Raw genomic sequence first — 13,721 nt, 5'->3', positions numbered from 1 at the left:
CTGAATGTGTGTGACCCAATTGAGTTTCAATAGCATTGTGCTATTTGGAAAACACACATTTAGTTAAAGCTGTTGCCAGATATTTTCTGCAGGCAAGACCTCCGACTGGGATGACAGGAATTCTTGAACCAGAACCGATTCCTGTTAATAGAAATCTCACTCCTATCAGCACACTGGATAACTGATACTAAAAATTATTCCTGCCGTCTGGCAGTAGCTATTCTAAATATGGCCCAACTCCTTCCCTGGCCCCGTTGCCTCTCTCCAGTTTGATTCCGGCTCCAGAGACCGCCTCACTTGCTCCTTCCTGCTTCCTGACTCGCTCCCCATAGCGGCTTTCAGTAACCTGTGCATATATGGGTATACACCAGAAACTGAGAGCCACTAGCCAATGAATCCTAAAAACATGGATGCTGCATGCCTCGAATCAGAATGGATCCAAACTCAGTTTGAAGTTTGTTATTTTTCACTTGATTTAAAAATAATATGGTACAAAATGTGACAGACTAGATCCACAAGCAATAAAAAGAAGTCATAAGCCTGTCTTAACCACCCAGCTAAAGTGAGTTTACAGCTACTTTGTGTCACTGGAGTATCACAAAGTATCCAGAGCCTGATGGTGAATCTGGCCCAAAATGCCAACTGTAAAGAAGGCATTTCTTGACGATCCAGTGCTGATCTGCAGACCTCAGAAACCAGTACAGATTAGGGAGGGTGGGCAGATAAAATAAGCACCAACTCAAAATCCTAACCCAAACACCTCAACCTTTAAAGAGTCATTTAATTCTTTAGGCCAACTCTAGAAGTGTAAGTGTTAACAAAGCACAAGGATGGGTGAAATCCTGGCGTCATCGATGTTGATGGCAAATTTCCCAATAGTTTCAGTGGGACCAGGATTTCACCCACAATGTTTCCATCCTGACTGCAATCAGGAGGTATTAGGAATCTCCCAAGTAACTCTCTTCTCATGAGATATCCAGTTGAAGAGTAAAGTTCAATGGGAGTTGAGGGTAATGGATCATAATTTTGCAGACGGAAGTGTTCAGACAGTATAACTTAGCTTTGAATAAGCATTTACACTGGAATTCACAATCTTTTAAGATTCAGGAATTATTAGCATATATTCCACTGTGTGGTACTTGTTACTTTAAGCATGGGCATTGTCCCATTGTCTTCAGTAGAACTACTCCTGTCTTTCATGTTAGACATGTGCTTAAGTACCTTGCTGAATTGGGGCCCGCGAAAAGATATTCCAGATCACTAGCCCTAATTCCCATTGTCAGGTAGCACTACTAGGGATCCAGAAACGACTCTCTCTCACTTGAATTATTCCTGATGGTTTGACACTGTCTCTGGCTCTCAGTGGTGGAGCAGGGTAACTGCTCAGCTTTAACTTTGTGATGTGACTTTGCAGGAGCTATAATGGACTATCATCTACAATTGCAGTGAGTGCCAATGCTGAACCAACAAGGAAAGACTGACTATAAAATTATCCCAGCCTAAAATCACATCGCTCCCAGCTCACTCGTGGATTTCTGAAATGGGCAAAGAGAAGCACCAAGTCTGAACTCTTTCACATGTTACTGGGGGTGAGAAGTCAAAAAGTCTATCAGACCTTTCCTTACATTGGAGCCAGAGCACTTGCTCTGTTCAAAACACTGCCTTAAAGGATGGGTCTACCCTGAAAAGTGTGAAAATGGCTTGTGAAAATTTTTGAGATCTTGATTTTTTGTCCTAATTTGGGCAGGAAAATTTTCAAAATCTCTACAATTCTCAAAGGGCAGGAGAACCATTTTCCACCCAGCCCTAATCCTTGGCTGCCATATTTAATGAAATTCAGTGAATTCAAAGGGAAATTTGCTCAGTTTACGTGTAACAAGATTTTTTCCCCTAGCAGCGAGCCCTGCAATCTCAAAGCCCTGCTATGTTCTTTGTGGCTCATGTATCATCACCAATAAAGACAGATCCTGGACCAGATCCTCAACTCAATTACAAAATTCAGTATGACCCTGTGACGTTGCAGTTTAGTCAATAGTTATTGATGTAGCATGAAACAGAAAGGAATCAGACTCCCCCCCGTGCGTTGGTATTGCACTGCTAACAGGGATAAAACATCCTAGGCTCTGCTTTTAGAAAGTTTGGAGCACCCACCTTCTGAAAAAGTCTCATTAAAGATGTCTCACATTGGGCACCCCAAAATGGAAGCACCCAAAATCACCAGTGATTTGAAAATCCAGACTGTTAAAACTTGCTTTTGCCCTTAAAGTCAGCAGTTACGAAGGTACCATTTCTATGCAGTCCCTTTTCTGACCATGCCGTACTTTAACTGACTGCCACTTTAATCCACCTGGTTCAGTTTTGTTTGTTATTTTAAAATTTGTCTTTAAAAAAACCCTCAACCAACCCCCAACCCATTGTTCAGTTTTTTGATCTTTTAGGTTTCTACAGGATCTATAGTCGAAAGCGTGAAGGACAGAGTGATCGACTCCAGACTGCAAGTGTACGTCACAAGGCCGGGCTTGTTCACTTGCATTGCTACCAACAAACACAGCAAAACCTTTGGCACTGCAAAAGCTGCAGCGACTATCAGTGTGTCAGGTATGCTGAAAAGAAAAAGCTTTTATAAGCATCTTGCCACCCAGCATTACCTTTATCCTGTCAGGAGGAAGGAGTAGGGGAAGGAGCTTTGGAGGATGTGAGGGGCTCTACTTAATAATAATTTACAGTGGGTTAAATTTGACCATAAGTGCAACCCCCTGCTGGGCTATTTCCTTATATATCATTATGCTTCAGAGATTGGCACAGCTGTCATTTCCTGCTTACTTGCTGTTGTCTTGCATGCTGTGTCCCAGAAGTGCTGTGTAAGTTCATCCTTGTGGAGGAAGTCACAGTATTAATATCACCTAACAGCAAAATGAAAATAACCTCAATGAATGATTAGCATCTTATGTTATATGAAAGAAACCATGGAGCTTTGTGGCAGAACAGGTTTCCCTCCTCACAGAGTGAGATTGCAGGGCCGTGCAGCTACTGGTCCTTAGGTGACCTCTCTGTTCGTTAACTGAACTGTGCTTTTGGGGGGAGACCTGTGCTGTGAACTGGAAAATTTGGGGTATGATAAACCAGGGAGGAACTGTTGATTATTGCAGGATAAACTGAGAGCCCAATTTATTCTTGCACTAACACAGTTAGTGACCAAAATAAGATAGTTTGCCCCTCCCCTATTCAGGAGTTGGTTTGTTTTCCCATCACCCCAAAAAGACCTAGACTTTCTTACAAGAGAACGCTTCAGGCTTGATGACATATAGGTTATCATAAGTCCCAAGTAAAGGGCAGTTTGTAGCTGTACTGCCCAAGGAAAAAGCCAGTCACAATTCACTCCACGTTTCCCCCTGGCTCCAGGAGGGAAGTAATCTGTGTCAGTCTCTTATCAGGAGCAAATTACTTCTCTCTCTGCCAGCTCGGCTGCGCTTGCTGGCATATTGCGTGGTGGGGTGGGGGTAAAGATAGTGCTCCAGTCATTCCTGACCCCTGCCTGTTAACTCTCTGCCCAGCTCTTCCCCATATGCTGTTCTGGTGTCCCACACAGGAACATAGGCTGAGCCACAATTTAATCTGGAAGGCCTGAGTGCTGACTCCATGGGTGCTCCAGGGCTGCAGCACCCATGGGAAAAACAATAGTGGGTGCTCAGCCCCCCCACCGGTGGCCACGCCAATCAGCTCCTCTCCCTCCCTCCCAGCACCTCCTACCTGCCACAGATGCTCTTCAGCGGTGTGCGGGAGGAGCAGGGCGGGAAGACATGGGGTGAGGATGGAACGGGGAGCAGGAAGGGGGGGCGGGGCCTTGGGTGAAGGGGTGGAGTGGGGGTGAGACCCAGGGCAGAGCAGGGGTCAAGCATCCCCCAGGAAATTAGAAAGTCGACGCCTCTATTCAAGGCTACATTATGTGGACACCAAACTGCTGATCTGCTGGCCTGCTAGAACCAGCACCTTTGACACGTGGATCACCACGATCCATTTCAGCAAGAATTTCATAGAACACGCCTTTCTGTTCCCAATTCATTCTCCTTCCTCTTCCCAAAACACATCCAGGAAGGAAAGCCTCCCTCTCCATTACAAAATACAACAACTCAATGACAAAAGAGAATGGCAGTTCATTTCCTATATGAACCTTTAAGTTTTGCCCTCAAGAAGAATGGGTAAAAGGTCACTGACTAACATTTCCCTTTCTCTCCCAAACCTGGCTCCCGTTGCGGCTGGCTCATGTGCCTTTCCAATAGAATGGAGGTAAGACTATGTTTTCTTGTCTGTTGAGGTGATTGTTTGGGCCAGGGAGGCTGTGAGAGGAGATGAATTATGAAAGTAATAGGAGAACTTCATTTGAGATTTCCCCTCTGATTTCGAGGATGAAAATTTTTTGAATATATTTGGCTGAGCCTTTTTAAATTCCTTCATCACATTTGACTGAAACCTATTTAGGTCCCTCTGTCACTGACCACAGAATTGGGGAAGTTATTCATAGCTGATTATTTACTCTGTGAATTCAGCCCTCGTATTCTCTTCACAAGTAATCTATGAGCAGGGTTCAGTTGTTAGCGTTTGTCATTCAGTGCTGCTATTTGATGCAGATTTTCGGTGTGCATCTTTTAGTCCGTGTCGCCCGCACAAGTTCTTTACAGCAACTGTTCCTTTCAGCATTTGCTGTTCAGAATTCACTTTTTGTACTGCATGACTAGTCACCAAATGAACATGTTGATTTTGCTTACGATTAGATTACTGTCTGTGGTTCTTTAATTTAGTTTTAAGATGATGGCACATACACATTCTTCTGAGGTCTCTGAACACAAGGGAAACATGATAGTAGCACCGATTGTTGCTATCAAGCTATTCCTGTGGGCCGCCTGCCATAATAGTTGCTGGTTTTACAGCTGACCAGTGCAATCCTATGCATGCACTTATTGCTTCCAACTTTCTCTGGCTAAGGGTGGGGAGGACATCCCTCACCCACTAAACAGTAAACAACATTTTATAAAAAATAATACAAGTACTCCAAGAAGGAGCTGACCCTGCCACATTTCTCATTCTGACAAGCATTGCTTCAGTGTAGCCTCTGACATCGCAGTGCTGGTTAGGAAACCTACCCTCCACGGCGTATTCGTGGGCTGAGGCTGACTGACGCAAGCAGAAGTCTCCTGGTCAGCCCATGGAGCATGCATAGGAATGTTGTGGTGGCAATGTTCAGTGCTGCCATCATTCGTTACTTCCTTTTCTTTTAGAATTTTTTTTTTTTAAAAAAAAGCTTGATATTGACCCCAATAATTAGAACTATTACACGGCCAGAAATTGTCCTTAGATTGCTACGAAAATATCACCTGAAAATCATTGAATTTACAGTTGGGAAAGGCTTATTCATTTGTCTTGTTTATTCCCTTGTCGGTATGCTTTTTTTCTTTTCCCTGGAGGAACCTGAAGCTGTACTGACAATGGGTAATTTGTGAAGGGGAAAGAAATAAAAGGAAAATATACAAATAGCTTGACTGGCTTTTCCAAATGGTTAGCATGTTGCGAATTGAACCCCATTGACCTCTGTTAAACTGACTGAATGAGCCACCAGGACAGCTGCAGCCATGCCCCATCCCTCTGCATTTTGAACACTCTCTGGTTAAAGTCAAGGCAGATGCTCCCAGGTGCGTGCTCGTACACCCATCCTGCTGGCTAACCACTCTTGGCTGGATGACTCATGGGGGTGTGGATGTCTTCACGTGAAAACAAAACTCCACGTTTGCAGTCTCTGACAGCAATCCCAGCCTATCTGGCAGCTGCTCAATTAGTTCCTTTTAAATAAAGCTGTTTGTAATAATAATTATAAACCCCTTAAATTGTCATGCTTTCTTATTACACTTATTCTGTACTAGGCTAGCCCCTTCTGCCTGTCGTCCGCACTGGAACCCAGAACTGCATCAGAGAGAGAGAACAATTTTTTCCTGATCTGAGAAAATATTGGACTAGGGTTCGGTTTGAATGTTGGGCTATGGTTGAGATTGGTTCTTATCATACCCAAATCACTTTGCCCATGCCTAATTTGAACTTCTGTACTAGGGCTTCCATGTGCCTAATAGGGAGATATCTCTTTAAGAGACCCATTGCGGGGAGATAGGAGTGAGTTGTGTGGGGGTCATCGTTGCTAGGCAGATTTAGCACTCCACATCCAGAAGCTTCTGGAATTGGGTATGGTAGTTTTGGGTCTGCTCCAATAGGTTCCCTAGCAACAGTGACCCAGACACAACTCACTCCTACCTCCGGCACCAATGGGTCTCTTAAAGAGATCTCTCCCTATTAGGCACATGGGTTACACATGCACAGATGTCTCCTGCAGTACATTGCACTCACTCTCCAGACAGAGCGGAAATCTTGTGTAAGTTGCACCTAGTTCCATGTTTGGATAGCACCTGATTGTTTCAGTGGTTATATTTATGCTCCTTCTTCACTGTCTAGCCTTATAAATACTGTCTTACTGATGAAACTTTGCACTTCAGCACAGATTACCGCTGTACACTTACTCCTGTGTACATTCCCCCTACCAGCAAACTGTACAAGGGTGATACAGGCTACTGCAGCACATACAGAGGTGAGGTGTGTAGTGCTATCTTGGTGAAGGATGCTCTTGTTTTCTTCAACTCCTCCTATGCTGACCCAGAGGAGACCCAAGAGCTGCTTGTTCACACTGCCTGGACTGAACTTAAAACGGTGAGTTCATTCTGCCACCCAGCTGCTGAGTCTCTGCTGTGTAACTACATCTTCCAGGAGTGCAATCCCTCAAGAGTTGGACCAGCTCCAAAGCCCGTGTGCAGGTAAAAAACATTGACCAGCTGGGTGGATTTCAGAGAGGGCGGGGCAGGGGGAGTTTGTCCAGAAAAGAAGTGGGGATTGTAAGGAAGAACAAGAAAATTACTTTAATGTTTAAAACAGTGTATATTTATGGCATTTTTCTTCGCCCCAGTTTCAGCTGTGTTCCTCTGCTCATGGAGGTTCCGAACCCAGCCCAATGAACACAATCACAAAGCTTACTTAGACTGTACTGAGGATAGGATCAAGCCCAGAGCTCTTTGTAATACAGAGGGAAGGCAGCATTAAAGAGCAAAAGCACTTTCAAAAATATGCCATTGGTTTCCATCTGAAGCGCACTAGAGGTTTAATGAATGAATGAGTTAACGTCTGTAAAGTGATCTGAAGAAGCATCATGCTATATTATGTAAATGCTAAGTATTTTATTAGCATTGGGTCACATCATGAAGTCATTATTCAAAGTAAGGACAGAGTATGGACTGCAGGATTTGGCCAACCCAGTAAAAACAATTATTTTAACCTTGTAAAAGAAAAATGTCAAAACACAGTACAACAGGTATGACGGCACAAATGCCAACATACGTATTTGCATGCTCTGATGGAGAACCATGCATCAGTGCCCATTGGTACATCCATGCTAATGCTGGTGTAACTGTTTGTTCATATAGCACCTAGGTTGTTTGGGGCAAGGAGATAATGACTCCCAGGTGGTTCAAATGAACATTTATCAGAGCAATGGGCCAATGTCTTGCCTCAACCAAATCTCTGATTGGCAGAAATGGCAAGTAGAGAGATCAGGACTGGATCCACTGAACTCAAACCAAACAGAATCAAGCAGTCTCTCTAATCACTATTACCTCTATTGTTATATAGGGGTCCACTATCGCAGTCAGTGAGACATCCTACCAAAATCATTTACCTCTTTCAGTGCAACTCCCTCAGCATCTCTAAAAACAAGTCACTATGGGGAAGTCTCTGTATGAATTAAGATGTAGTGTGCCTTAAATTTGGTGAATATACTGTATACTAGGATTTGCCAATCCACACAGTAACCTCTCAGCTTATTTTCAGTCTGTGTGACAGTATTTATATCCAAGCCAGTCACCATGTATTTGTCAAGTGAGGCTTTCTGAGGTGCTGTATTAAATATTACACCTACTGCATTCCCTCCCCCCCCCCATCCACAAGTGGCCCTCCATGGGACAGAGCTCCCTGTGACTCAATGGAAATTCTATGCCTAGAGGGCTTGAAAAATTATGGGCCACAGCCTAAGCTGTGTAAACCAACCTAGTTCCTGCACCAACTGAGGCCCTGGCCCAGCGGGCCTAAGGGTTTGCAAGAGAATTCAAGATTAATAGATTTGTCTGGAATGATCTATTTAAAAATCTTAGCTGCTTATTGGCAATGGTTTCATCATCACTCTGTAGATTCACACACAATTTTATATCTCTCTATATAGACACACACACGCTCTAGTATTTTAATAGGGATTGAAGTCAGATTTAAATGACAATTCCTGAGACTGCTCCCTCTTCCTGTTTTAAAGATCGAAGAGCCGTACCACAATGATTTTCTCCAGAACTGCAATACCCGTACTACTTCGGTGGTCTTTGATTTCTGAAACGTAATTGTCAATGGTTCCGAGCCCTTGGACGCATTTCAGATGGTCTTGTTGATTTGTGTATATTGTCTACTCTTTATCAACAGTTTATCTTTCTATAGCAATTGGCCAGATCTCACCACTTTTCAAATCTTGTTAAATTCCATTTTTAAATAAGAAATTCAGTAGCTCAGACATTTTAAAACAGATTTCACCAGCCGACTCTTATTAAGAGACTACTTTCTCTCTAGTATTTTTACCACCACCATTTTTTTTTTTAAAAATACCTCTCTTACTGCTTATTCCCTTTACTTTTTGGTGACCGTTAGCTTACATGACTCTCTTGCTGCTTTTATATTTTCCCCTTTCTGTGCCATCTTATTGGTTTCATCTCAACTTCTTCCTTTCCACAGTGTCCCAGGAGCCTGGAGTTGATGGTAGAATTGGGACATTAGAAATAAATCAGCCTATGATTGTACACTTCGCAGCTGGGCACTAGCAGGCTTGAGCTATTACTTGCTTATATTCTGAATATATCAGAAGCACTACACATTTACGGAAGCAATAGATACGTAGAATAAATTAGTGTGAAACAAAAATGTGTGCTCTCTCTCCCTTCAGTTAGATTAAAATGTAGCTTCAGGACCTATCCAAAACTACTCATACCTTTGCAAGTACAAAAAGAAAAGGAGGACTTGTGGCACCTTAGAGACTAACCAATTTATTTGAGCGTAAGCTTTCGTGGGCTACAGCTCACTTCGTGATACTTGGCCAGTTAAGAATGAAAATGCAATTCTGCCAATGACTAGGTCTTGAACTCTTTCTTCCCCTCTGAGGTTCAGGATATAGAGTCTCTCTGGTTCACTCACTAGGGCATTTGGAGTATTGTGGGTACCTGCTTTCTATCTTTTCAACTGAAAGATAGAAAGCAGGTATCTTTCTCGGAAAAAGTCATCTCACAAGTAGAAGGCGTAACAGAGAAAATTAATGAGGCCCAACTCTACCCCAGTGACAGGGGTGCAACTCTTGTTAACTTCAGTACGAATCACACTCAGGGGAACGGGGACAGAACTGAAACCTTAGCCTCGGAGTCTCAAAACCCAACCACCGTTCTCTTTCAATGAGATTGGGGTGCTTGCCTCGTTTAGACTGCTTGGAAAATCTCACCCTTACTGTTCCGGTCATCCTCGGTCATAAATGTTGGCAGTTGTCATGCTTCTGTGTGGATTCATAGGTCATTCTAAAACCATAAACCCCAAATCCATTATACAGTATATTTTCATAGGATTAGGTTCCCTTGGGACTAGATGATCACCACGGATATCCGTTCAGAACAAGCAGGCAGTCTTGGTTTAAAGTTTGTTTACCAGATACAGGTACTTATCTTGTAGTTTACAAAAAGGATGACTTGTTGCAAAAAAAACAGTGAACATCATGAATGACAGGGAGTCTCACATTCTTTCCAATTGACTCTGGAGTCCCTGGATAAGAAGCACTGGGAGAACTGGTGAATTGCCATATTTTGAGGGAAAGTAACTTCTCATCTTATGTAGTTATTGATTGGCTGCATCCTTCTCCCTGTCTTGGTGGTTGGGTATGACAATAGCTCAGGCAGGAGAAGAATGAGTTCATTCATTTTGAGATACTGCTGTTCTAAGTACTTAGTGGATCACACAGCAAGTAATATTTGTATGTTAAAAAATAATCTGGAATGACCAGGTGGCATCTGTGCTTCTTCTCTAAAATAAGGTTCTTTTCTTCCTAGTCCGAATGGTCAGTAAGAGGTTACTGGCCCTCCTGTCCTCCTGCTGATTTTGTGTCTCTCCCATTTACATTACAAGGATTCTAACAATGGTCTGATGTCATCTATCTTTATATCTGATCTCATCAAGCTCCTGCTCCTCAGTATTAGGTTTTGTACAAAGGACTGCTGCTCACATAGCCCCCTCACCATGGAATCAGAGAACTTCGGAAACATGCATGATTTTAGCCTCACAATACTCCTCAACAGGGATGTTCATCCCCATTTCACAGGCACAAACAGCTTAATCGACTTGCTCAGGGACATGCAAGATGTTTGTGGTAGAGGCAGGTCTTGAACCTGCATCTCCCAAATCCCTGCCCAGTTCCCCAAGATCATCAATCTTCCCCAGCTTAGGGTGCGTCTCTCACTCCTTTGGAATGTGCTGTTTAATTAAAATTGATATGGTCTGGCTGAACTTGGTGCGTATGGGAGTTAGCAAGGAGCGAGCACTGGCTAAAGGCAAGCACAGTGCAGGCAGGATCTGTGCATTCTTCTTACACAGCCTTGCTCCTAAATAGAGCCCCGATACTGCACTCACTGCAGCTGCAGAAGAGCAGCTGCCCCATCCCTTGGTAAAATACACTCCACCTCAGCTGTGCTATCACTGAACAGTTGACTCCACAGGGGCAGAACGTTTTATAAAGATTTGCAATGTCCCCAGCTCTTATTAACATTAATCCTCACTGAGTAGCAGGGAAACTGGTGGCAACAAAATTGCAATGCGGTGCTTTAGGTCACACATTTTTAGGGGTGACTGATTCAGTCACTATCATCATGTGCCAACTGCTCAACTCCTAATTATGCCAAAGCCTGTGCTAGTTTTGAATAGTAGGCAAGCCTGCCCCACAGACTTGGCCGAGTCTGCCAAAATCATCTCCACTTGTAACTGCAAAGCCAGTATTCCAGACCAGGTTTCCAAAAAATGAATGGCTGGTAATTAACTAATTACCACCATCAAAATCGTTCCCAATATTCTGGGTATGACAGTTCTGGTTTTCTTATAAAGCAGACAGTTTTTCCTGACGGCACGCTATTCCTGAAACAACTGAAAAACCATAAGCATTATTTAAAATGTAAATGAATTTCAATAATTTATTCATCAATTTCTTTCAAAGAGTAACCTGGGATGAAAAACATCAGACAGTCCCCTTTTTTATCTATTATTATTAAACATTTCTATTGACTTAGCACCTAGAGATCTCATCCATGTTAGCGTTTCATTGTACTAGGTGCTATATAAAGGTCTCTGCCCCAAAGAGATTAGAGTGAAAAAGACAAGACATAGCAGGTGGAGGAGACAAATCAAGGAGACCAGAGCAGGGAGATAGATTTAAAAAAAAAAAAAAAAAAAAATAGAATGTGCCCAATTCTCAGCCAATCAGGAGTAGTAATGACAGCTCACCGCCTGGTATCAGACTGCAGCTTTCTGTCTGTATTACAACAGAGAGGTGAGTTTTGAGGAGGGACAGGAGGAGGTTAAGGTGACCCACAGGCATGACACATTGTCATTAGTTGGTGTGAACCCATGATACAGAATGACATGTGTGGTGCTTTGAACAGAATACTGCTTTACAAAAAATGCAGCTTCAAGGCTTTCCCTAGAGCAAATTGTTACATTTCGTGCAGTGTTTCCATTACAGTTTAAGAGCCGGATTCGCAGCTCGTATAAATCAGCGTGGCCCCATGGAAATCAGTGGAGCCACGCCGATTTCCACAAGTTAAGGATCTGTCTGCATAACTTTTGCACACCATTGTTAATGCAGTGTTTGTCAGCAAGCCATTGACTGTGTATTTCACTGTTCTTTGTAAAATAATGTAGAGAGCATTGCCTTGCGGTAAAGGATCTCTACTGCTTTAAGGAATGGCTCTCAATGGAGGAGAACTCCCAGAAAGGGATTTACAAACCAGGATTAATGCTGCTCGCTCTACCTGAATGCAACAGACTTCCCAGCCTGCACAAGGACGCAAAGGCCTGCACCAGGATTCCATATTTTGGTAACTGAGAATTCTGCTTGCTGTTGTGCTAAATGGAGTCAAGGCGTAGCAAGTGTTTGGGGACGAGGGGAAGGCCTGAGGCCAGTGAGCAATCAGGACCAAAAAGTGTGGGCCAGATTATGCCCTGAGGATGTGGCTCTCTTCTTCGCCAGAGAAAGGGGGGAAATCAGACATGTCGATCCTGCCCCCTTTCCTTGGATTCCATGGTGGATTCTCCAGAGTTTTGGGGATCTGTGGATTGGATGGAGGAGGGAGAGCGCATCCCCCTTGCACTCAGCAGTAAACCCAAATACACCCAGGAGCTGTAATAGCTTTCCTAAGGAAACCCTCTCTGCTGGGGAACCCCTTTAAAGAGAGATACAAGGAGCAGGAGGCGGCTGGGGAGTCCTTGGCAGTGTGACTGCAAGAGAGAGGGGCCAGCTAAAAGAATCCCACTCACATCACTGGAGACACACAGGGTACACTGGATTGGCCCATGGTACCTTTAAGTATTTATTAGGCTGTGGCATGTCAAATGCCCTCTGACAAGGAAGACAACTGTAAAAATATAAAATTTACAAATAAAATAAGAATTGGTAGGAAATCAGCTTCCTACGTATCAGTCTATGTAGTTGGAAGCGGCTCTTGAAGTAAATTGTAGCCTTGCAACATCTTTAGTTCTACTTTACCCTGTGTTTGAAATGCCAAATTCTGTGCATTACAGAATAGCAACAACAGTTTGTTTATTTGGTCTGATTCCAATGTACAACCCACCCAAAAAACAACCACCCTATTTTAGAACCACTGGTCTCAAAACCTAAAACCAGTTTCGTTAATGATAGTGTTGCCACTTGAAGAACTGGTGTATTCACAGAGAAACTTCCCAGAGCGCTTCTGGGAAAGAATGTTTTCCCACAACACGTGCGAGAACTGACAGTAGCTGAACCATTGAACAAAGATTTCAGTTAGAATATCTGTTGCTTACTTGTTGTTTGTCTTTTTTTTCCCCCTCCAGATTTTAAGACAGAAAATACAACCAGTAAGTAGATTCCCTTGCAGTTTAGAACTAGAATCCTTGACTTGGTCTAGTTATTTAAGATGCCATGTTGCCAACTCTCCTGATATTTGGGAGGAGAGGGGGGGTTCTTTCAGCCCTACCTGCCTACTGGAATCAGGTTATTACCTGAAAATCTCAGCTTTCATTTAAAAGAAAAAAATTAGCTCTCAGGCTTGGGGAGAAAATGTGATCCCCAAACTTTTCAACATCAGGAAGCAAATAAAAAGAACAAATAATTCATTCTTAAATCTTGTGATTTTTTTAAAGCCAGTCTCATGATTTTGGGGGCCTTGACTCATGGTTTTTGAACAATTGTGTGTGGGGGGGGGTTGGTTAAATCCAAAGATGTTTCACGTTTATAATATTTGCAATATACTTTTTCATTATGATGAGGCAAGGTTTTTGCAGCATGACGACTCTTTGGGGTTCATACCTTCCGT

At 43.1% G+C, this 13,721-nt stretch overlaps 1 protein-coding gene across 1 annotated transcript in view; it reads left to right on the top strand.

The window, feature by feature from the left end:
* The window catches only part of MUSK (muscle associated receptor tyrosine kinase), an 89,674-nt gene that overhangs the window by 54,295 nt on the left and 21,658 nt on the right, over positions 1-13,721 (top strand). The window contains exons 7-11 of the mRNA XM_037902969.2: positions 2,439-2,598; positions 4,281-4,287; positions 6,585-6,851; positions 12,070-12,245; positions 13,240-13,263. Coding sequence (XP_037758897.1) covers positions 2,439-2,598; positions 4,281-4,287; positions 6,585-6,851; positions 12,070-12,245; positions 13,240-13,263 — 634 coding nt within the window. The remainder of the gene's footprint in view (positions 1-2,438; positions 2,599-4,280; positions 4,288-6,584; positions 6,852-12,069; positions 12,246-13,239; positions 13,264-13,721) is intronic.

The sequence above is a fragment of the Chelonia mydas genome, chromosome 5, assembly GCF_015237465.2.
Source record: "Chelonia mydas isolate rCheMyd1 chromosome 5, rCheMyd1.pri.v2, whole genome shotgun sequence".
Lineage (NCBI taxonomy): Eukaryota > Metazoa > Chordata > Testudines > Cheloniidae > Chelonia > Chelonia mydas.
This window is presented reverse-complemented; position numbering and strand designations above follow the sequence as displayed.